This window comes from Pipistrellus kuhlii, unplaced genomic scaffold (assembly GCF_014108245.1).
Source record: "Pipistrellus kuhlii isolate mPipKuh1 unplaced genomic scaffold, mPipKuh1.p scaffold_m20_p_68, whole genome shotgun sequence".
NCBI lineage: Eukaryota > Metazoa > Chordata > Mammalia > Chiroptera > Vespertilionidae > Pipistrellus > Pipistrellus kuhlii.
In genome coordinates this window covers 322408-346121 of record NW_023425571.1, presented here as the reverse complement: position 1 = coordinate 346121, position 23714 = coordinate 322408, and the positions used below count along the sequence as shown (strand labels likewise).

The 23714-nt window shown below is 64.2% G+C and overlaps 1 protein-coding gene and 1 long non-coding RNA gene across 4 annotated transcripts in view; one reads left to right on the top strand and one right to left on the bottom strand.

Annotated features, from left to right (window-relative positions):
* The first annotated feature begins 9991 nt into the window (after positions 1 to 9991).
* LOC118708900 overlaps positions 9992 to 23714 on the top strand; it is a 28937-nt gene continuing 15214 nt past the window's right edge. Inside the window, exons 1-2 of the long non-coding RNA XR_004984756.2 lie at positions 9992 to 10002; positions 15237 to 15252. This is a non-coding gene — a long non-coding RNA (uncharacterized LOC118708900). The remainder of the gene's footprint in view (positions 10003 to 15236; positions 15253 to 23714) is intronic.
* GBGT1 (globoside alpha-1,3-N-acetylgalactosaminyltransferase 1 (FORS blood group)) lies at positions 12271 to 22239 on the bottom strand. Of its 3 annotated transcripts, XR_006740431.1 has the most exons (8): positions 22097 to 22239; positions 19528 to 19690; positions 18986 to 19051; positions 15880 to 15930; positions 15764 to 15799; positions 15429 to 15563; positions 13609 to 14370; positions 12271 to 13446 (listed from the first exon to the last, which is right to left on the bottom strand). XR_006740431.1 is itself a non-coding variant. In XM_036420414.2 (7 exons), exons 2-7 carry the CDS (start codon positions 19596 to 19598, stop codon positions 13686 to 13688), a joined length of 1044 nt encoding a protein of 347 aa, XP_036276307.1. In that variant the 5' UTR covers positions 19599 to 19690; positions 22097 to 22239; the 3' UTR covers positions 13460 to 13685. The 3 variants fall into 3 exon arrangements, 2 of the variants coding, with proteins under 2 accessions (XP_036276307.1, XP_045431137.1); XM_036420414.2 differs by lacking the exon at positions 12271 to 13446 and having other exon boundaries at positions 13460 to 14370; XM_045575181.1 differs by lacking the exon at positions 12271 to 13446 and having other exon boundaries at positions 13460 to 14370; positions 22137 to 22160.

Sequence of the window (23714 nt, the reverse complement as noted above, 5' to 3'; positions counted from 1 at the left end):
GCGTGTGCGGCAGCCGGGCCCCTGAGGGTGTACCGTGGGGCGTTTGGGGGCGGTAGGTGCAGTGGGGCCTTCCCTGAGCTGTGGCTCCTCCGCCCAGGGGAGGCCCGGCCGGCGCTGTGGAAGGGGCGACGGGAAACTGGCTGGGACAGCTTCCAGCCGATCTGAGGGAGGGGGAGCGTGCGAGGCGCTGGGGCACGGGCCCCAGGGAACCGGGCTGCCCGCTGTGTGTCCGGCTGTGAATGCCTGTGATCCAACAGCATCACCGGGCCTCCCAGGAGCGGGCCGTGCGAGGAACCACCTCTCCCCCAGGCTCCTGCGCCAGAGGAGGCTTCCCCCAGCCTCCCAGCCTTCACCCCCACATCTCCCTGCCCAGCCGCCAGCACAGGTCGGCCTGACCTCAACCCAGGTCACCGCTATTCCTTTCAGAGCCCGGCCAGCCCAGCGGCCACAGGCAGCGGGTCTGAGTCACAGCCGAGGGGCAGGATGACCAGCTGCAGGCAAGAAGGGCGGGGCCTGCGGAGGGGAGGGGCCTGGAGAGGGCGGGGCCTGTGGACAAACTGCAGCTCGAGAGCCACATGCGGCTCTTTGGCCCCTTGAGTGTGGCTCTTCCACAAAATACCTCGGCCTGGGCGAGTCTCATTTTGAAGAAGTGGCGTTAGAAGACGTTTAAGTTTAAAAAATGTGGCTCTCCAAAGAAATGTCAATGGTTGTCCTGTTGCTATTTGGCTCTGCGGACCAATGAGTTTGCCGACCACTGGCCCAGAGGCCAGGACCCCCGCCACTCTCCTCTCCCTCCCCTCCCCCTGGCTCCTCACCTTCCCCTTCTCCTTCCTGAGCGCTAAGGCCCCTCCTTCCTCCGTCCCTGCTTCCTGAGCCCGTGCCTCTACCTCTGCGACTCTCTCAATAGACTCTCTCTTATCATTTGAGTCTTGGCTCTGAATTCTTAGCCGAACGGTCCGGTCTGACTCTGCCGGGAGAACACCTGGTGCCATGGTCACGGCCCACACCCTCGCCTGCCCCAGGACACCGAGGTCATGTGACCGGCCACCTGTCCACGGGGCTCTGCCTCCACGCCAGGTGGCCACGGGGTATCACGGCTGACCAGCCACACACCAGCCCAGACAGAGCCACACCTGCCCACAGACACGCACCAGCACTCCCTCTGCCCGTGCCCTCGGCGGGGGAGGAGCAGGGCGCAGGGAGGGGGCGGCTGCAGCCCATATCTGGGCGCCTCCCCCTCTCCCAGCTGCTGGGGCAGGCCCTGAGGGGGAAGCTGCTGTTGATAAACAGTTGGCGGCTGTCGCTAGGAGCTGTGACTCAGCCGGAGGGTGACTCCCGTAGAAGCTGTTTACGGCGCCACGTCCGTCCAGGAAGCAGAGGGAGGCTCTGCCTGCAGCCTCCTGACCTGCCGGGGCGGCCCAGCCCCACTCCGACCCCTCGATTCTGGGAACCTGAGGCCCACGATCTAGTGGCTAGATCAGTGGTCGGCAAACTCCTTAGTCCACAGGGCCAAATATCAACAAGACAACGACTGAAATGTCTTTGGAGAGCCAATTTTTTAAAACTTAACTTCTTCTAACCCCACTTCTTCAACATAGACTCGCCCAGGCCGTGGTATTTTGTGGAAGAGCCGCACTCAGGGGGCCAAAGAGCCGCAGGCGGATCACGAGCCGCAGTTTGCCGACCACGGGTCTAATCGCTTAACACGCAGCCCCTGCCAGCCCGGCTCCGGGAGGCAGGGAGGCCCGCGGCGGGGAGGGCCAGCGGAGCAGGAAGAGGGCCTGGGTCTCACCGGCTCAGCTCCCAGGGACCAGGGCGCAGCAGACACCCACCTGCAGCCCATCCCCGGAGCCCAGCCTGGCCAGGCCTTGGTGCTCCTCACGGGGACAAAGCACTCTCTTTTTTCTTTTTTTAAACATATTTCTATTGATTTCAGAGAGGAAGGCAGAGGGAGAGAGAGGGAAACATCAATGATGAATGAGAATCTCCGATGGGCTGCCTCCTGCCCGCCCCCTACTGGGGATCAAGCTCGCAATCCGGGCATGAGCCTGACCAGGAATCAAACCAGGGACTCCCCGAAACCGGTGTGGCTCAGTGGATAGAGCATCGGCCTGTGGACTGAAGGGTCCCAGGTTCGATTCCGGTCAAGGACATGTACCTTGGTTGCGGGCACATCCCCAGTAGGGCATGTGCAGGAGGCAGCTGATGGGTCTGCACTGACTGGCCGGGTGCAAACCCAGCTGATGGTTGTTTCTCTCTCATCGATGTTTCTAACTTCTATCTCTCTCCTTTCCTCTCTGTAAAATATAAATAAAATATATATTAAAAAACAAAACAAAACAAAAAAAAAACACCTGGTCCAAAACCGGTTTGGCTCAGTGGATAGAGAGCATCAGCCTGTGGACTGAAGGGTCCCGGGTTCGATTCCGGTCAAGGGCAAGTGCCTTGGTTGCGGGCACATCCCTGGTGGGGGTTGTGCAGGAGGCAGCTGATTGATGATTCTCTCTCATCGATGTTTCTAACTCTCTATTCCTCTCCCTCTCTGAAAAAAAATCAATAAAATATATATATTTTTTTTTTAATTCTAGTTTAGCACTTCTTTTATTTTTTAATATATTTTTATTGATTTGTTACAGAGAGGAAGGGAGAGAGATAGAGAGCTAGAAACGTCAATGAGAGAGAAACGCCGACCAGCTGCCTCGTGCACACCCCCTACCGGGGATGTGCCCGCAACCAACATACATGCCCCTGACCAGATCGAACCTGGGACCTTTCAGTCCGCAGACCGATGCTCTACCACTGAGCCAAACCGGTTTCGGCAAAATATATATTTTTTTTAAAACAAAAAAACACCTGGACCCGCCAGTGAGGGCGGGACGAAGCACCTTCCATGTGGCCTTTGATAAAGCCACGGTAACAATCCCTGTGAGAAAATCGAGGCCCAGCAGGCAAGTGACATGCGGAGGTGGCAGGGTGGGTCCGGCTGCCCCCTCCTCCCGCCCCCTAGTGCTCTGTACGGGTTCAAGATCACAAGTGGGAGCAGCCTGTCCCCGGTGAGGCCCAGCCCAGGCTCCTCACCTCTCTTCCCCTTCCCTCCCCACCAGCCCGCGCCTAAGCCTGAGCCAGGGGCCCCGTGTTTGCCCTCCCCACCGACCGCCGGAGTGGGCTCCATCTAATTGTCACGACACATGAGCCCGGTGGCAGGTGAACTCCGGACAAAAGCTCGGAGGTGGCACCAAACTCACCCGAAGCCACACGGCAGCCTGGCCCTGAGCTGCTCCCAGCTTCTTCGTGTGTGTTTTTTAAGTTTATCACCTTTTTTAAATTTTTTACTTTTTAACATTTTTTATTGATTCCAGAGAGAAGAGAGAAACATCCAGGATAAGAGAGAGCCACTGATCGGCTGCCTCCTGCACGCCCACACTGGGGAGGGAGCCCGCGGCCTGGACACGTGCCCCGACCGGGAATGGAACCCTGACTCCCTGGTTCCCAGGTCGTCGCTCAACCCGAGCCCCCCGTCACCAGGCTGCTCCCAGCTTCTTTTTTTTTTTTTTTAATATATTTTATTGATTTTTTTACAGAGAGGAAGGGAGAGAGATGAGAGACACATCAATGAGAGAGAGTCATCGATCAGCTGCCTCCTGCACACCCCGCACTGGGAATGTGCCCGCAACCAAGGTACATGCCCTTGACCGGAATCAAACCAGGACCCCTCAGTCCTCAGGCCGACGCTCTATCCACTGAGCCACACCGGTTTTGGCTGCTCTCAGCATTTACATGAGGCCAGGATGCGTCTGTGCTCACGGTGCCCCCCGCTCTGCGGCAGGGGCCCCGCTTCCCGAGGCGGCTGAGAGGGGCCCCAGCCTCAGAGTGACTTGCGGAAGGACAGCTGCCAGGAGGGGGAGGACTGGGGAACCGGGAATGGCCGGGGGACAGGCACAGAGTAACCCCCAGTAACCCCGCCGCTGCCGCCTTTTCCCGGCCACTGAGTCACGCAGGTTGCCAAGAGGCTGAGGATCCGAGAATCCAGGCCCTGCCCCGGCCACTCCCGCTGGCATCATGCCCGGCTGGAGCCGCGCTGCCAAGGCCACGGGCAGCCCCTCCGGGGGCAGCGAGGCCAGCTCCGACCCTGGGCCCGCCCCCGCATCGCACTCCCCAGGAGCCAGAGGCAGATCAGCTGGAGCGGGGCCTCCTGCAAGCCCGCCTGCCCCGGACGGGCCGGGAGCCGGCACGGTGCTTCCCTGGACCAGCCCCTCCGGGCCATGCATGGGGCGACCTCTGCCCCGAAGCCTGGACTATGGGAGCGCGTAGGCCGGGCCGATGAGGGGCGTGGGTGCTGCCGCTGAGGAAGCCACAGGCAGCGAGGGCACTGATAAAATAGCGCACCAGCTGGCAGCGGTTCATGCCGCCCCCGCCACGCCCTGGCTCCACGCTCCCGGAGGGCACCGGCCACACCTGTCCCGCGGCCACACCTCCCCCCAGCGCCCGGGGAGGCTCGGTGCTGCCGGAGACGGGAAACGGGAGGCAGGAGACGCGCTGGCACCGCGCAGGCAGCGAGCACGCTCACCACAGGCCGCACAGCGCCCGGGGGCCCCGCGCGCTTTCAGTCCTTCCCTATTTTTTTTTTAAACGTGATTTGATTGGTTTGAGAGAGAGAGGAAGGGTAAGGGAGACAGGAGCATCCACGATGAGAGAATCACGGACCGGCTGCCTCCTGCACGCCCCACACTGGGGATCGAGCCCACCCCCCGGGCCTGTGCCCCGACCGGGAACCGAACCGTGACCTCTCCCTGCACGAGTCCACGCTCAGCCCCAGCCGCCCGGCCAGGGCTCCTCCCCCTGCTGAAGCGGGAAGGGTGGGAGCTCCCGAGCGCAGGGGCTTGTTCCCCATGTCCCTGGCACGGTCCCTGGCACACAGGGGCGCCCCCGCCAGGGGAACAAGTGGACCCGATCGTCCGGATGGTTCCTCGGCGTCACAGTTCGGACCGGGAAATATGCAGAGTCCAGGGCCGAAGCGTCCCTGTGGGCAGGCCACCGGCAAAGCTTCCTGGGGAGGGGACGGGGCAGGGGAGAAGCCGAGGGGGCGAGGAGGACCAGCGGGCCTCTGCCAGGAAAGCGCCCTCCAGAGAGCACGGCAGAGCGGCCGGGGAAGCAGGCCCAGGCCCGGAGCCGGGCAGGAGGCAGCCAGCTTTGGGGCTGGGGCGGGGGGGGGGGGGGGGGGACCCAGCAGCCTCAGGGTGCCAGTGCGGGAGGCAGCAGGCAGAGCTCAGCTCTGGTTCAACCTGCATCGTCCTCCTTCCTACATGTGTGCGCCCCACACCCTGATTGGGGCACGGGTCTCTGCTCCCGAGTGAGCAGAGGCCGCCTCGGGGTTTGGGCCGGGCTAAGAGGCCCCTCCGGAGAGCACGCAGGGCCTGCCGAGGCTGGGAGGGGGCCTGCCCGCCCACCCTGTGCCCAGCAGAGCCCGTCCCTCGGGCTTCAGGGCCAGGGAAGTTGGGACAAACGGGCCCTTGTAGTGAAGAGGCGGCCGGCCGTGCCAGGGACACTGCGTGCCCGGCGCCACCACCCGCCTGTGGGGGCTCAGGGCCCGGGAAGCCAGGCGGTCCTTTCAGAGGGGCCCCCAGCAGCCTGGCCTCGGAGCGGACCGGGGCTCCAGCTGGCTGCCGGGAGGCGCCGGGCTGCCGCCCGCTGCCCTCTTTCCCACAGCTCCTCCGGAGGACGGCCAGCGGGGGCGGGCGGGGGCAATGCCAGGTTCCCAGGGCCCTGGGGCTGAGTGACCCGGTGAGAGACACTGCCTTTGTCCCACCTCCCGCCAGCTATGGTCCTTCCTCCAAGCCTTGGACTAGGCCGCACGCGCACACACACGTGGCGCACGCTAAGGCGCACGGCACACAGTCGCCCACAGGTGCACCAGCCACCAGAGAAAGGTGGTGCTCCCGACACCCACACCCGCTCCCCGTGCCCGCGCAGGGCTGCACCCCCAGGAGCCCGGGGCCACGATGCCCACTGTCCCGGTTCTGTTCCCTCGGGGCCCGTCCCGTGCCCGCCCCCTGCCAGGGCTGAGGGGGAGGCGGCCGTGCTCTGTGCCGGGATTTTCCGGTCTGAGAGCCTGGGGAGGAAACTCCCCTGAACTGAGGCACCTCGATCGTCTGCCGGGAGGGAGGCGGCCGGGCCAGCTCAGCCCTGCCCTGCCCTGCCCTGCCCTGCCCGACACAGACACTGCCCGTCCAGAGAGCCCGCAGCCACCCCTCTCCGCCACCCAGGCCTCAGGCTCGGTCCACTGCCTCACCCTGGAATCTCACCCTGGGCAACCAGAGGGTCAAAGGGCACCCCGGCCACTTCCGTGCTGGCACAGCCTGCGGGGCTCAGGCCAGGCACCCTGGCCTCGGGGCGCGGGCGTCCAAGTGGGCTCACCTGCCCTGGGCAGGGTGCTCAGCTTCCCTGGGCCCCGGCTCCCCCTGGGAAAACGTGGACTCGGCCCAGGCCCGCGCCCCGCTCCCCAGGAGCAGTCCAGGCTGCCCCCCTCCACGGCTGGCGGCCACAGGGCCGTCCGCCTTCCACGGAGGGGCAGGCACCCCTGCCCCCTGCAGCAGGCCTGCTGGTGACGGGTGCCAGCCGTTCCCGGAACATCTCACACACCTGGGTATCCCTGAGTGCGCGGGCAAGGCGACCAGGCAGGCAGTGAGCAGATAGCCGCCTGGTCCTGCCAGCCCAAGCCACTCAGGGAGCAGCGGGGGGTGGGGACAGCACTTCCAGATTTTAGCATCTCAGTTCCCTCTGGCAGCTGACCACCTCCGGCCCCATCCTGTCACCCGTCACTCAGGCATCCAGGAAACAGCCTCTGTTGCTAGGGGACTGGCCTGGTGCCAGGTGGCTCGCTCAGAGTGGGGCGATGGGGAGCGGGGAGCTGGCTGGGGGTTTCCCCAGGAAGCACGCAGGGGCCGGGGGAGGAGGGGCTGAGAGGGGGCGGATCAGCCAGGAGTTGCCGAGGTCCGCACACGGCCGCCGTCGGAAAGCCCCATGCCCTGAGCCTTCCTGCAGGCAAGTATTTTGGGGTCCTGTAGTTGCTAAGCAACTGCTCTGGGTTGCTGTGGAAACTCTCCCTTCCGGAGCTTGTCCTTTTTAGGGGGATGCCCTCTCCCTGGCGTGGCTGCCCTGGGAGGAGGCTCTGGGCGCATGCACCTTCCCTTCCCCCCCGAAACACCCCCCCCCCAGCTGTGACCGCAGAGAAGACGCTTGAGGTTCAAAGCCAGAGCCTGCCCACCGCCTGCCCCACCGCCTGCCCAGCCTGGGCACGCCGAGAGCAGAGCCAAGGCCTTCATTAGCGCGGGGAGCGCCCGGCAGGGGCTCATTAGCCCTGTTTTCGCCTCCACGCCCACGGCGAACCGCCGCCTGGGGGCCTGCCCAGCCCTGACCGCTGGACGCTCACTGGCACCCAGGCCCACCCCGGCCAGGCTGTCTGCCCCAGCGGCTCGCCCACCAGCCCTGCCACTGCTTAGCAGCGGAGTCCCTTCGCCTTCCCGTGCCCCGTTTTTCCCTCTGCCCTGAGCATGGCGGTGGCACCTGTCTCCAGGCGGCCACACGGCCCCGCCGGGCACAGGAGAGGCTGAGCGGCCGGAGGCTCCCCACGGGGCGCGGCCCACAGCGGGCGCCAGGCTCCGCCAGCCGCCAGGGCCTTCTCCAGAGGCTCTGGCTGTGTTCCGGTGCCCACAGCCCGCGCCCACAGCCCGTGCCCACAGCCCGCTCCGGGCCTCGTGCGCTCTGACAGAGCCGAGCCCTCCGCCGGGCCGCCCAGAGGCCCTCCATCAGGATCTGTCGCTCGAACCAGTGCCCTGAGGTCAAGAGCCAGCGGCATCGGGAGCGGCGCCCAGTGGTCACAGTGAGGGATGCCCCCACTGATACCCACGCTGTGGTGGGGACCCAGGGGCCTCCCTGCTTTGTCCAGGAGGACGGGGGGAACCTCCAGGAGAACGGGGGAATCAAGCAGCAGTGCCCCACTGAGGGGCAGGTCTCTGGGGAAGGACCCCCTCCATCTCCACCTGCCCCACAGGCCACCCATCCCACCCGGGACACACCCCACCCCGCCCTGCCCCACCCCGCGCTAACGGGAGAGCTGCCGGGAAGGGAGGGAGCCAGGACCCCGGACCCTCCGAGAAGGGCCGGCTCACCCTGCCAGGCCCCACCCTAACCCTAACCCCAAACCCTGCCCCACCCCTCTGACCTCCTCCGGAGTATGTCACCCTGAAATGACTGTGCTCCGCTCTGTTGACAGCTGAGTGTCTGTCTCCTGGCAACAGGAAGGTGAGAGCTTATAGTCTCAGCCGCCTGCCGCTCACAGCCTCGCTCACAGCCTCGCGGGGTGGCCCCGGGTCACAGCGCCACCTGCTGGCGCTGCTCCAGGGCGCGCCGGCCGGGGGAGCAGCAGTCTGTCCCTGAGGGCACCCCGGGCTCCCCTTACCCCCACAGCCCCCCGCTGCCCGCAGATGCCAGAGACGCCTCAGACCCAGCGGCTCCGCCTGCCCCCAGGAGGGAATCACTCCTGTCCCTGCTGGGGGCCGAACTGTGCCCCGCCTCCTCCTCCCCAAAGGCAGGCTGGGACCCTGACGCCCGGCACCTGGGACGAAGGCTTTGTTTGGAAACAGGGCCTTGGCAGACGCAACCAGGTTAAGGTGAGGTCACACTGGATTCGGGGGTCCTCACCAAGGTCAAGGGGCTGGTGTCCTCAGAGGACGAGGGGAAAGTGGACACAGACACGGAGGCCAGGTGCAGGGGGAGCAGCTGTGGAGCCGGCCGCCGCGGCAGGAGAAGAGGCAGGAGGTCCCGCCTCCGGAGCCTGCAGAGGCACGCGCTGCCCACACCTGATTTTGGATTCCTGGCCTCCAGAACTGAGAGAGAAGAAACTTCTGGGGGTTTTGTTTTTCTTTTTTCTTTTTTGCAATTGATTTCAGAGAGGAAGGGAGAGGGAGAGAGAGAGAAACATCAGTGATGAGAGAGAATTGTCGATCGACTGCCTCCTGCACGCCCCCCACTGGGGATCGAGCCTGCAACCCCGGCCTGTGCCCTGACCATGACCTTCTGATACACAGGTTGACGCTCAACCACTGAGCCACACCAGCCGGGCACTTCTGTGTTGAGCCACCCGATTGTGGTACTTCGTTAAAGCAGCCCCACTGAGCCCATCTCTGCTCCCCGCCCCCATCATCCTCAGCATTGCACCTCCTCATACCAACCCTGACCACGGACACCTTCTCAGAGTCTCCCACCTGAGCGCCCCCCACCCCCCAAGCCACACCCTGTCCCAGACCTGTGCAGGTCGGCTCCTCTCGTCCTGGGGGTCACAGCATAACTGTCACCTGGAGGCCGTTAGGCCCTCCTAGGGCCCTGCCCTCCCTCCGCACCTGCTCCCTGTCCCCCAGCACTGCGCTTCCCTCCCACAGGGTTTGCCTTTGTGCTCTTGTCCATCTGCCCTTCCAGGCTGAGCTCTGGGAGGGCAGGGGCCAGGCGGGCTCCTGCTCAGGGTGCGTGCTGTGGGGGCGCAGAAACTGAAAAACGAGAGGGTCTCGGCGCCCCTCCCGCCTCTGAGCAGCTCGCACTGTGGACATGGAGACCAGTCATGCAAGGTGCATGCTGTGTCCGACGCAGCTCGATGCCCAGAATGACCCCTGGGCGTCCCTTCCCGGCACCCGCGGCTCCAGTGAGCACAGCCCGCCCCCTGGCGGTCATCCCCAGCACTGCAGCCCCAGGCAAGACAACCAGAAAACAAAACACACACCTTTGTTTGGCCGTAGTCAAGGCAGCGGCTCTCCCTGTCACCCAGGGCAGAGGATCAGGACCTGCGAGCTCAGGGAGCCATGCCTGGGACCCCCGGACCCTCTCTCGTCCTCCTCTCCCCCCCACTATCCTGGTGTCTAGCTCGTTCATGAGGCCGCCTCACCCCACCAGGGCAGTAACCGCGGACCCACTTCCAAATGAAGACCCCGAGGCTCCTGCGAGGGTGGCCTTGTCCGTGGTCCCCAGAGGAGCGGCCCAGGCTCTGCCGTGTTCTGCCACCCAGGTCCCAGGACCCTCCGCCCGGGCTGCTCAGAGGACCTCCAGGGAGGAGGGTGTCCCACGGACTCGGAGCACAGCGGGTCGCGGATGGAGAGCCGGGGCCTGTGGGACCCTGGGTGTCCCACCGTCTGTGCAGCCAGCTTATAGCGAAACAGGCTCAGGCCTGTTCTCCTGGGCCCCCCCAGGGGGAGGGGGTCTCCTCCTAGTTCCAGGAGCCCTCTCCATGGCCCAGGGCACCTTTAGGGCCCCTGGCATCAGCCTGGCACCTCTCCCTCCACAGGTTATGGGCCCGAGAGTGACGCTAGGGGACCAGAGGCGCCTGATGGCCGGGTGCCCCCAGCCTCCCGCTCCCCTGTCACCTGCGCCCTCCTCTGCACACACTCCAGGCCCCACCTGTGAAGTCGCTGCGCGTGCACGCGCCTGTGCCCACGTGGGGATGCCCGGAGGAAGGGCCCCGCGAGGGAGGGGTGCACAGGGGTTCCCCCAGGGCCTTCGGGGACCTCATTCCCCAAGGAAACCCCACGGGAGAGCGGAGAATGGCCCCGGAGGCCGGAGCCCTCCCCGCGCCCCGGGCCTCAGTTTCCCCATTGTGCCCGGAGGGGCTGGACGCGGAACTGCGTAAGCGCGCGGGGCGTGGACGCGGAGCGCGCCCTCCCGCCGGATGGGTGTGGCGGGCGGCGGGCCTCCTCCCCCGCGCCGGGAGGGCGGCGGCCGGCCGGACTCACCTGGCAATCCACCATCATCCTCGGCCGCGGCGGCGCATCGCCGGCCCCGGGGGGCGCCCGGGACCCGCAGCGGCCGCTCGCCTCGGCCCGCGCGCCGCACCGGGGGGCGCCCGGCTGCGGGGCTCATGGCGCGGCCGCCCGTCCCCGCCGCCGGGGAGCCGCCCGCGCCGCGCCCATTGTCTGCGCCCGCGGCCGCTGGGCCCGCCGCTCCGTTCCGCCCGGGCTCCGGCCGCCGGTGGGCGGGTCAGCCAGGCCCCGCCCCGCCCGCCCGCCCAACCCCGCCGCCGCCGCAGGTGCGGGGGGCGGGCCCGCGAGCTGGGGGCGCGCACCGCCTCCCCGGCTCCGGCTCCGGGCTGCGGGCTGCGGGCTCCGGGCTCCGGCTCCGGGCTGCGGGCTGCGGGCTGCGGGCTCCGGGCTGCGGGCTGCGGGCTGCGGGCTGCGGGCTACGGGCTGCGGGCTGCGGGCTGCGGGCTCCGGGCCTGCGATCCGCAGGGCGCGCGCTCGGGCGGGGGACGCGCGTGCCCAGGAGCCCCCTCGCCGCGCGCAGCCACTGGTGCTCGGAGCTCCGCGCCCCCCGCCCTCGTGGCCCGCGGCGGGCTCCCTGCGCCCCCTTAGGACCCCCGAACCCCCCAAACCCAGCCGGGCCGAGTCCGCCGGCGTGGGGCCGTGCAGACACTGGAGGCATCGCATGGACACCCCGCCCTGTCCTGTCGGCCCCGCCTGGCGCCTGCAGAGCTGGCTGGTGGATGGCCGGCCCGGGGACCCGAGTGGGAGTGGACGCCAGTAGGCAGCAAGGTGAGGCTGCCCCTTCCACCTCTCCTGGTCCCCTCCCCCTTCTTCCCGGCAGGACCCAGACCCCTGGCTGGAGGAAGAGGGCTGAAGGGCCGTAGGGGAGAGAGCGCCACCCCAGATGGGCCAGTGCTGAGGGTACGGTTACTGGGGAGCCCCCTGGACCCTCAGTGCTGTCACCCACTTTATGGATGAGCGGTGGTCCTGGTACTGAGGACCTCTCAGCTCTGAGTGACCAGCTGCAGCTGGGAAGGGGGGCTGGAGGGGGGGGTCAGAATCATTGCTCTTTGCATCTCTGAGGCCGTGTCTTCTGTTGGGGCTCCCTGGCCAGGAGGGCAGAGAGCCCAGCTCCGCCCAGCCTGGGCCCACGCCCCTGGGCACTATGGTCCCCACCCAGGGCATGGCCCTTAGAAACCACAGACCGAACCCAACTCCTGGAACCTAGCCCCAGGCCGGGCTCTCCCCTAAAAGGAGCTGAGGGCCGGGCCGGGGTGCTCCTGGAAAGGATGAAGGGGGTGGGGGGAGCAGGGAGCAGGGAGGGCTGGAGACAGGCCCAGCCCCCGTCTGACAAGGTCACATCCGAGCTACAGGTGCCAATCTTGCCAGGACAGATCCGTTTGGGATTTCTGAAGTTTATTTTTTTAATTTTAATATATATTTTTATTGATTTCAGAGATGAAGGGAGGGAGAGACAGAATATCAATGATGAGCTAGAACCATTGGACCAAGCCCACAGCCCAGCATGTGCCCTGACCGGGTATCAAACCACGACTGCCCCGGTCATAGGTCAATGCTCAACCACTGAGCCACACTAGCCGGGTGGTTCTGAAGACGCACTGTAATGAGGGTCAAAATGACAGACAAGGCTGGGCTCGGGCTCCTGTGCGAACACTGCCTCTGGGGTCAGACTGGCCGGGGCTGGGCCCGCAGTGGCGCAAGGCCTGCTCCTTCCACACAGCCTGCTTCAGACCTGCCTCCCGAGGGCAGGGAGACCCACCGGGGACGCACAGGCCGCGGGCCCACCCTGTCCCTGCCTCACTCGGAAGCACCCAGGGCCCTCCACCCAGGCTCTCTCCTCGCTCACCGGGCGCACCACGTGCTGCGGAGCGGGCTCTGGGCTGGCACCAGCGTCTCCGGGGCGGGTGCTCACCCAGATACGGCTGGGGCGCACCCTTCCTGCCCCATTGCTCCTCGCCATGGCCAAGGCGCTCAGAGGCACGGGGGAAGCCTGGTGAGGGCCCGGCCCGTGCTGCCCTTATTAAAACCTCCGACCTCCTGACAGCAGAGGCGGCATGGCAGAGGCGGCATAGCAGAGGCGGCAGTGGCAGAGGCGGCAGTGCCAGGGAGGGGCCGCCACGGGGCGTGGGTGCAGCTGGACCGGAAGCCAGCGAGGGTCCTGGGTGGGGCTGGAGCCCTGCAGCTGGAGGAAAGGGGGCCTGGCCGCCCTTCACAGCCAGCGGGGACAGGTGACCTCGAAGGCAGCAGGCAGCAAAGGGGGCGGAGGGACACAGGGCTGAGCAGGCAGGCACAGAGCCGCACGAAGGCGAGTCTGCTGGGAGCCTCTGGGCCTGCCCTCTTCACCACCCCTCCCGTCCCCCCCTCTTAGGTTTGCTTTCTCAGTGGGCACAGCCCTCACAGTTTTAAAGGCCCTTCCATGTCGCTTTCCAGTTGGATCTCCCTGACAGGGAGGCGGCCGCACAGGACAGGTCTCAGCTAAGGCTTGGGAAGTGAGGCACTGACTGGGGAGAGCTGGGTACTCCCTCAGGCTGCTGGGTGCTCCTCTGGAGTTGAGGGTTCCTCTGGGGTGAGCTGGGTGCTCCCTGGGGCTGCTGGGTGCTCCCTGGGGTGAGCTAGGTGCTTTGCTGGGGCTGCTAAGTGCTCCTCTGGAGTGAGCTGGGTGCTCCACTGGAGCTGGGTGCTCTTTGGGGTGAGCTGGGTGCTCCCTGAGCCTGCTGGGTGCTCCCTGGGCTAAGCTGGGTGCTCTTTGGGGTGAGCTGGGTGCTCTTTGGGGTGAGCTGGATGCTCCCTGAGCTGCTGGGTGCTCCCTGGAGTGAGCTGGGTGCTCCCTGGGGCTGCTGGCTGCCCCGCTGGCCCCCGTCCCCAGCAGCCCCGGCTCTACCGTCAGCTGCGCAGCCATTGGGTGTTCTTGTCGAGCGTGGAGAAGCGGATGAGCTTCAGGTCGGGGGGCCGGGGCTTCCTGTCGTCCCAGATGTACTCGGGGGACAGCACCTTGGTGGGCTTGTGCGAGATGAAGCGGCGGTTCAGGTGGCTCTCCTCCTGCCAGGCCGCCATGACGCCGTTGGCCTTGTCCGCCAGGATGGCCATGTGGCAGCCCCGGGCGAACTCGTACACCCTGTCCACCCGGCCGCCGAAGACCGCCCCGCCGTAGTAGAAGTCGCCCTCGCCGTCCGCCACAAAGGCGGTGGAGACGTGCCTGCGCTCGTAGGGGAACTCGCGGCGGGGCGCGGCGTAGTAGCCGGGGTGGATGGCGGCCACCAGGTCGCCCAGGGTCTCGGGGCCCCAGGGGTTCCGGAACACCATGTCCACGTCCACGCAGAAGAGGTAGTCCACCTCGCGGTGCGCCCGCTGGGCGATGTGCCGGCTGATGGCCTCCATGCGGCGCATGGAGACCTCCTCCCAGCGGGCGTGGCTCTGCACGGGCAGGACGCGGAGCACGCGGCCCGGGCCCAGCGGCACCCGGGGCACCGCGGCGGGCGCGTCGGTGAAGACGTAGTAGCTCACCCGGTAGCCCTGCATGAAGAACTGCTCGGCCGACTCCAGGAAGTGCTGCACGAAGCCCAGGTACCTGGTGCGAGAGCCCGTCATCCCACGGCGTGCTGGCACCGCACGGCGCCGGAGCCGGCCGGGGTGGGCACCCTCCGCTCCCCACCGTGAGCGGCCCCTCACTCTGACCCTAGGGTCCTCGTCTGTCACATGCCACCATCCTAGCCCTGCCCCTGAGCCCCATCACAAGCCCACCTCACGCTCACTGAGCACCTGCCGGCCTTGCCTACGGGCTCCCACCGTCACCCACCGTACAGGCAGAGACGTGGCGTCCGGAGAGAGGAAAGGGACCGAGAGGGAAGCTGCCGGCTGGCGGGAGGAGAGAGGAAGACAGGAGGAACCCAGAGAGCTGGCAGAGAGGGCGGGGCCTGCCCATGGACCCCGTGGTGGTCTAGGGCAGAGGTCGGCAAACCGCGGCTCACGAGCCACAGGCGGCTCTTTGGCCCCTGGAGTGTGGCTCTTCCACAAAATACCATGGCCTGGGTGAGTCTATGTTGAAGAAGTGGCCTTAGAAGAAGTTTAAGTTTAAAAAAATTGGCTCTCGCCGAAACCGGTTTGGCTCAATGGATAGAGCGTCAGCTTGGGGACTGAAAGGTCCCGGGTTCGATTCCGGTCAAGGGCATGTACCTTGGTTGCGGGCACATCCCCAGTAGGGGGTGTGCAAGAGGCAGCTGATCGATGTCTTTCTCTCATCGATGTTTCGAACTCTCTATCTCTCTCCCTTCCTCTCTGTACAAAATCAATAAAATATATATTTTTTTAAAAAATTGGCTCTCAAAAGAAATGTCAGTCGTTGTCCTGTTGCTGTTTGGCTCTGTTGACTAATGAGTTTGCCGACCACTGGCCTAGGGGGTGTCTACTCCTTCACACCTGCCTGACCAGGAGAAGTGGAGAGCGGGGAGGGGTCTCTGACACGGGCTTCTGCTGTCCCCTCTCCGGGGCTGCCCCCTCCCCCTTCCCTGCAGGGCCAGGCCCCCTTCCTCCAGAAGCCCTGTCCCCGGCTCACTCCTCCCCACCTCCCCCTGCACAGCCCCTGGAAGCTCCTGGGGCTCAGAGGGGCCGCCCTGCCCCGCCACTCACTTCCCCACGGCGAACACGGTGAGCCCGACGGTCAGGTTCAGCGGCTGGTAGATGAGCCGCAGGAGCTCCGGGTCGAAGGTTCCCTCGGACACGATGGGAGCCAGCCAGGGCGTGAGCGTCAGCAGCTCGGTGGGCCTGGCGGCAGGGGCGGCCGAGGGCGTGAGACCCTCCCCGTGGGCACCGCGGGCTCTCCTGGGCCCTGCCAGCCACGCCCTGCGACCCCAGGCGGCTTCGTCCCCGTGTCGGGGCCTCAGCGTCCCCAGGTGGAAAACGGTGATAGCTACAAAGCTCTCCCCCCGCCTCCCAGCTGCACCCAGGCCCCAGGCAGCACCTACCTCTGCTCCAGCAGCTTTGGCTGAGGGTACTGCGACCTGCGACCGAGAAGGGCCGTGGTGAGGGCGGCTGCCCCACCCCACCCCGGGCCTCAAAGGGGGGAGGGCAGGCTGCTCACCGGGCCACCGGCTGGAACGGCTTCTCCCCCCGGAACTGCAGCTTCATGTTGCTGTGGGCAGAGGTGAGAGAGCCGTCAGTGCCAGCCGGAGGCAGAACGGAGCTAAGGTTAACCTGGCACCCCCGGGGCACAATCCGGAACCTTCCCCAGGGCTCTGCCCGCTCTGCAGGGGCTGGGCTGCGACCGAGGCGTCTGTCCAGGCTCACCGAGTGGCAGGCTGGTTGGTGTCCAGAAAAATAACTTGGGAGAACCCAAAGACGGGCAAACTGGAGGGGAAAAAATGTAGCCAAACTGCTCGGCCAGGGTGCTGACAGGACCGCAGGCGGCCGAAGGAAGAAGGGGGCTGGGAGAAGAGGAGGGAGCCATGGAGCCTGCAGGAAGGGCCTGGGGGCGATCCGGGGGATATGGGGAGGGCTTGCTCTTAGTTTTTCTATCGATAGCTCCTGGTCCTGCCAGTCGGGGCCCAGGGGCAGTGGGAGGTGGGCAGGGAGGGTGCTCGGGGCCCTTCCAGAAAGCAGCCTGACAAGACAAATAGAAGACAGCCTCACAGGTGACCTTCACCAATCATTCAACGACGGACACCTGCCTTAACAAACCATCCCAACAAGCCCAGGGGATCAAGAACCTCCGCTGCCCTATCCGGTGTGGCTCAGTGGGTAGAGCGTCGGCCTGCAGACTGAAGGGTCCCGGATTCAATTTTGACCAAGAGCAGGTGCCTCAATTGCAAGCCTGATCCCTGGCCCTGCTCAGGGCACACGCAGGAGGCAACCAATTGATGTCTCTCTCACATCAATGTTTCTCTCTCTGTCTCTCCCCCGCCCACTCTCTTTAAAAAAATCAATGGAGCCCTGACTGGTTTGGCTCAGTGAACAGAGCATTGGGCTGTGGACTGAAAGATCCCAGGTTTGATTCTGGTCAAAGGTTTGTACCTTGGTTGCAGACTCGGTCCCCAATAGGGAGCGTGCGGGAGGCAGCTGACAGATATTTCTCTCATCAGTGTTTCTCTCTACCTTCTCCCTTCCTTTCTGTAAAAAGTCAATAAAAATATATTTTTTAAAAAATGAATGGGAAAATCTCCCCAGGTGAGGATTCACAGCAGAAGGGCCTTGAAGAAGGCAAAAGCTTCCCATCCAAAGCCACTCGGGACGCGCTCACTCAGCTCAGGGGGCACCGGGAGCCGGGCCCGGAAATGAACTGGTGGTGACCCCGAAGGCCGGACACAGGCCGGAAAGTAATGCCATTTCTGGGAACAGGATGGACATCTCAAACACATTACCATCACCACTTTCCTGCTTTCTTTCTTTGTGTGTGTGTGTGTGTGTGTGTGTGTGTGTGTGTTCCCTGCGAGTTCCTGGAACTTTTTTTTTTTTAATATATTTTATTGATTTTTTACAGAGAGGAAGGGAGAGAGAGAGTTAGAGAGAAACATCAATCAGCTGCCTCCTGCACACCCTCCTACTGGGGATGTGCCCGCAACCAAGGTACATGCCCTTGACCGGAATCGAACCTGGGACCCTTCAGTCCACAGGCCGACGCTCTATCCAAAAACTTTCCTGTTTTCAATAGTGTCCCGGCCTCGCATCCCCGCAGTAAACCCCACTTGGCCATGGTGGGTGACCTATTTAATCTATTGCCTGATCCGGTCTGTTTATATTTTGTTTAGGATTTTAGGCCTGTGATCCTCTTTCTCTGATGCGTCTTTATCTGGTTTGCAATGAGATAAAATTTGTTATGCTGGCCTCGCAAGGTGAGCTGGGTTTGCTGGGACGGGTGGAGGCAGGTGTCCGTCCTTGGGGTGTTTGGTGAGGTTCGCCGGTGAGGCCGGCGGCGGCCGCAGGGCGTCCGGTTGTCTGTTGGGAGACTGTCTGTTGGGAGGTGCCGTGGACGGCTCCCGTGTCACTGGCTGTCATCGGAGGTCACAGCCGTTCTCAACAGCAAGAAGCCTCTGTGCTTTCAGAACCAGCGAGATGCCCAGTGTGTTCCGTCAGGAAGCGCAGCAATCCACAAGCTGCCGACGGACTTGGAAACGAGCAAAACTCAGCTCAGGGGCACCCAAGAGGGCTTTTCCTGAGTCTTTTCTGTTTTCCGGCTTCCTCATTTACTCTATTCTGTGGCCACAAAGTTCTTAATCTTCACCGGAGACTGTGTGTTTCTTCACTTTACTTTGTTATTATTTATCTTAGTCCTCACCAGGGGATCTATTTTGCATTGGCTTTGAGAGAAAAGGAGGAAGGAGGGGGAGCGGGAGAGGGAGGGGAAGAAGGAGAGAGGCATCGGGCACAAGCCCTGGCGGTTCTGGGATCAAACCTGCAGCCCTGCCGAAACCGGTTTGGCTCAGTGAATAGAGCATCAGCCTGGACTGAAAGGTCCCAGGTTCGATTCCCATCAAGGGCATGTACCTTGGTTGCGGGCACATTCCCGGTGGGGGTGTGCAGGAGGCAGCTGGCCAATGTTTCTCTCTCATCAATGTTTCTAGCTCTCTAACCCTCTCCCTTCCTCTCTGTAAAAAATCAATAAAACATATATTTTTTTAAATTAAAAAAAAATAAACCTGCAGCTTGCCAGAACCAGTTTGGCTCAGTGGTTGTTTCTGACTTTCTGTCCTTCTCCCTTCCTCTCTATTAAAAAAAAAAACAAAAAACCTGCAGCCCTTCCGTGCAAGGGCCCATGCTCTAACCACTGACCCACACCTGCCAGTGCTGTTTTTATTGATTTGAGAGGAAGAGAGAAACGGCCACATGAGGAACATCGATCAGTTGCCTCTCCCACACACCCCGTCGGGGGATCGAACCCCCACGGCCTAGTCATGTGCCCTGACGAACTGCGCCCACCACCTTTTGGGTGCTGGGGAGGACCCTCCAGCCCCCTGAGCCGCCTGGCCACGCTACAGTCGATGTTTCCATGGTAACAAACACGCCTTGTTCATGGACAGCCTGTGCTTCCGGTTTTAAACTTCCCTTTCGTGGTCACGGAGCACGAGGCCGGGCAGACGCCCAGCAATGATGTGAGCTGAGGACCCAAGCCCCTGCAGACAAAGGGACCTTAAACTCCCATCTCCCACTCCGCGCCGCCCACAGCGCCCCAACCCTGCCCGCCCCGTACTCACAAGATCTCCGGGCAGGGGAGGTAGTAGGGGATGTAGGAGAAGGGCAGCCAGCTGTCGGCATATGCCCTGGGAAGGAAAAACACCGTGGGTTCGAGGCCCCCCGAGGCTGGGCCCTCCTGCCGCACCCCGGTGGGAGCCAAGGCCCGGGGGAGCATCTGTGGCCCCCACGGCGCCCTGGTCTGGCTGCCCGCGGGGGACAAAGCCTCCTGGTGGACCAGCATGCAGTCACGAGTCACCCCTGAAGCCACCCATCCCTCCGCCCCCAGCCCTGCACACAGAGGGGGCACGCCCCCGGAACGCACAGGGCGAACTGGGGGCACCAACAGGAGCTCCTGGCCATCGGGGCCGGAAGGACGGTGAGGCAGAGGGAAGGGCAGTGCTAAGGCCAGGGGCCAGTCCCAGGCAAAATCCAGCGCCTCCACAGGTCTTCCTGGGGGTGGGGGCCGGAGAGGTGGGCTTCCCTGGACGGGTCAGGTATGGGGGGCCGAGATGCCCAGAGGGGAGTCTGAGGGTGCGCTGGAGGGCTCCCCAGGCATGCTCACCACAGAGTGCAGAGGACGGTGCCCACCAGCAGGCAGAAGCCCAGGCCCAGGGCCAGTCTGCGGCAGCGCATGGCGGTGCAGCCCCCTCCGGGCACCGGCGGGGGACGGGTGTGCCGGGGCAAATCAGCCCTCCTCTCTCAGAGCCTCTGTCCTGCGGGAACACCTGAAAGAGATGCTCCTTCCTCAGAGACAGCGCCCTCCTCACCCAGAGACAGCGCCCTCCTCACCCAGAGACACTGGCCCTCCTCACCCAGAGACAGCGCCCTCCTCACCCAGAGACACTGCCCCTCCTCACCCAGAGACACTGGCCCTCCTCACCCAGAGACACTGCCCCTCCTCACCCAGAGACAGCGCCCTCCTCACCCAGAGACACTGCCCCTCCTCACCCAGAGACAGCGCCCTCCTCACCCAGAGACACTGCCCCTCCTCACCCAGAGACAGCGCCCCTCCTCACCCAGAGACAGCGCCCTCCTCACCCAGAGACAGCGCCCTCCTCACCCAGAGACACTGCCCCTCCTCACCCAGAGACACTGCCCCTCCTCACCCAGAGACAGCGCCCTCCTCACCCAGAGACAGTGCCCTCCTCACCCAGAGACACTGGCCCTCCTCACCCAGAGACAGCGCCCTCCTCACCCAGAGACACTGGCCCTCCTCACCCAGAGACAGCGCCCTCCTCACCCAGAGACAGTGCCCTCCTCACCCAGAGACACTGCCCCTCCTCACCCAGAGACAGCGCCCCTCCTCACCCAGAGACAGTGCCCTCCTCACCCAGAGACACTGGCCCTCCTCACCCAGAGACAGCGCCCTCCTGTGGCCCTGCGCCCCCTTTCCCTCCAGGGAAGGGGACCCCGGCGGCAGCTCCCAGGAGCTCAGCGCTCAGCTGCGCCTGCAGCTGTGCCTCAGGAGAGGCGCTCGGCCTGGCCCATGACCCCCCAGCCCGGCCTCCCAGGTCTCCCTCAAAACTCCCCCCACGAGGGTGCGAAGAGAGGCCCCAGACCGGGGCGACAGCGGGAGAGCCGGGCGCTTAGGCGGGACTTGGAGAATCCGAGAGCGACAGCGAGGACAGGAGCCGCACAGCCCGCACAGGACGCGGCTCCCGAGGCGGGCGGGCCCAGCGGGAGGCAGCGGGTGCATTCCCCCGGGGGTGAGGCCTGGCCCTGCAGGGGCCGCTCGGCTCTCACTGGCTCAGTTCGGGAGTCACCCCAGCCTCGGGAGCTCCCGGGTGCAGGGGCTGGGTGGGCGGGGAGGAAGGACAACACGCAGCGCCCCTGAGGGTGACGCACAGGGAAGGGTTAGGGTTAGGCTCAGTCGGGGTCACAGCGACCAAGGGCCCCAGGCAGCCGGGCAGGGGGTCCCTGAAGTACAGTAGCAACCAAACTCAGGTAAAAACTGCTGTTTGAATTTTTTTTTTTTTTTTTTTTTTTTTTTTTTTTTTACAAAGAGGGAGAGGGATAGAGAGTTAGAAACATCGGGAGAGAAATATCGATCAGCTATCTCCTGTACATCCCCCACTGGGGATGTGCTCTCAACCAAGGTACATGCCCTTGACCAGAATCGAACCTGGGACCCTTCAGCCCACAGGCCAATGCTCTATCCACTGAGCCAAACCGGTTAGGGCTGCTGTTTGAATTTTAGCCCTGTTACTCGCTTACTTGCCTAAACAATAGGGTGGTTGCCTCACTTCCAGACGGAGACCTGGAGGCTAAGGCGGTTTTCCTGTGCCCGTGGCCCAGGACCACAGGCGACCGATCCCCACGGGCTCAGCAGCTCCAGGAGCAGGAACTGCAGATAACGGTTAGAGGTTGTTTGCTCAGCTCTGCTTCTGCGTTGCTATCGCAGAGAGTTCCGTCCACATTCCAACGTCCAGCAGGATGTGGCTGGGGCGTTCCCAGCATTAGAATTTAGGATTTAGAGCAGAGGGAAATGTCTGTGGTTTAGACCTTTAAAAGGACTGCCTACACCTGCACGGCGTGGTCGCGGCCGTCCTGTCCTGGCCAGTTCAATAAATCCTGCCTGCTTTTTTATATCAATCAGCAGCCTCCGGTGGTCTTATTTTGGCTCCAGGGTTCAACCCCACAACAGTCCGCCCACCCGAGGTCAGAGAAAGGTCCCGGAGCTGGAGTTTCGGTGGCCGCTGGCACCCGCTCCCCCCGCCGCCCTCCGCGGGCCTCGGTTCCCTCCCCTCCTCGGTTCCGCTAGCGGCTCCAGGGGTCCTCAAACTTTTTAAAGTGGGGGCCAGATCACGGTCCCTCAGAGAGCTGGAGGGCGGGACCATATGAACTACTAATTCCTACTGTAACACCTCGGCTGCGCTCACTGCCCAAAAAACCTGGCGGGCCGGAGGCCCGCGGGCCGTAGTTTGAAGACCCCTGCCCCTCTCTCCCTCCGCGCCCAAGACGCCGGGCCGCTCCGTGGACGCAGAGCCAGGCCCGAGCCCAGCCGCCCCAGCGCGGCGCGCGCCCAGGAACCTGGGCCGAGCGGGCACCTCGCCTCCCCCGTCCGGGCCCCGGCGCCGGGCGCGCAGGGCGGGGCGGAGGGGGCACCGCGGTCCCTGCGGGGTGGCACTCACCCCTCGGCCAGGCCGGCGTCGGGGAGGATCAGGGGCTCACCCGGACCCGGAGAGCGGGAGCCAGGGCCTCCGCACGCACCCGCGGTCCGGCGCTGGGGCGAGCGGATGCGCCGGACGGAAGGCCGGCTGCCACGAGCGGGGCCGGACAGGTCAGCGACCCGCTAGTCCCGCCTCCGGAGGCAGCCCCGCTCGCCCCGCCCCCAGCCGCTCGCCCCGCCCCCCGCCGCATCCCGGCGCCCCGCGCGGGGCGCTGGCCCTGCTGTCCACTGTCTGTCTGGTCTGCGCCCCAGGACAGCCCAGCCGGCTCCGGGCGGGAAGCACGGGCAGGGCCAAGCCTGAAAAGCAGAATCGGGGGGACGGGGGCCCCCGAGTGCTGGCCAGGCTGAGCAGCCACAGGGACCCTCCGGCACTCTCAGTCGGAGCTGGAGGAACTTCCGCAGCATGGAGCCTCCACTTTCGAAAAAACGTTTGGCTGCTTCTTCCCAAAGAGGACAAGTTCATACCATAGGATCAAGCCGTGGTGCTCCTTGGGATTTATCTAACGGAGCTGGAAACCTTTACCTGCCGCCCTAGGTGGTTTGGCTCAGTGGATAGCGCATGGGCTTGCGGACTAAAGGGTCCCAGGTTCGACTCTAATGCCCACATGCTCGGGTTTTGGGCTCGATCCCCATGGTGGGGCGTGCAGGAGGCAGGGCAATGATTCTCTCATCATTGTTTCTGTCTCCCTCTCCCTTCCTCTCTAAAACCAGTAAACATGTGTTTAAGAAAACAAAAGCCACCTGCCTGCCCAGGATGTTTACAGAAATTTTATTCATAACTGCCCAGCACGTGGAGGCCATCAAGGCGTCCTTCAGCCCCAGCCTGTTTGGCTCGGCGGATAGGCTGTTAGTTGGCAAGTGGGGTCAAATCTCAGACCCTTCCCAGTTCTCCATGCACCCGGACAGAAGCTGCCCCAGGCCCAGCCAGCATTGGGGTGCGGAGCTGGGGCGGAGGGAGGGCGGGGAAGCTGTGAGACGGGACAAGAATTGGGTTTGGGACTCCAGCAGGTGCTGGGTAACAGTGGGGTGGCCTCCAGGCCAGGTCTCCCCTGGCCAGGCCCTGGCTCTCCGCTCACCTGTGCAGTCCCTGCCTTTTTAAAAAACATGTTTTTACTGATGTCCGAGAGGAAGGGAGAGGGAGCGAGAGAGAAACATCAAGGATGAGAATCACTGATCGGCTGCCTCCTGCACGCCCCCTACAGGGAAGGAGCCCCACGACTCCACTCGGCAGGTGCTCCGACCTGGAATCCGACCTGGAATCCAAGCGGGGCCTCCTGGTTCACAGGTCCAAGTTCAACCACTGAGCCAGACCACCAGCCTGAGCTCTGTCCCTTCTGCAGGCAGGTTCAGGTGGAGGTTCAGGAGTTCCTACAGGAAAGGCACTAAGACAGTGAGTGCGATCAAAGGCCCCAGCCCCTTCCCCCACTACATTCCACAGAGCAGGGACCTGTGCCAGAATCCAGGGAGTGAGGAGTACCCTCCACCTGAGGGCTCCAGGCAGAGCTGGGGGGGCCCTAGCAGGATCGGACCCCTTGCTCCTGGGGAGAGGGGGGGCGATCCCCTCTTCCTCAGGATACAGA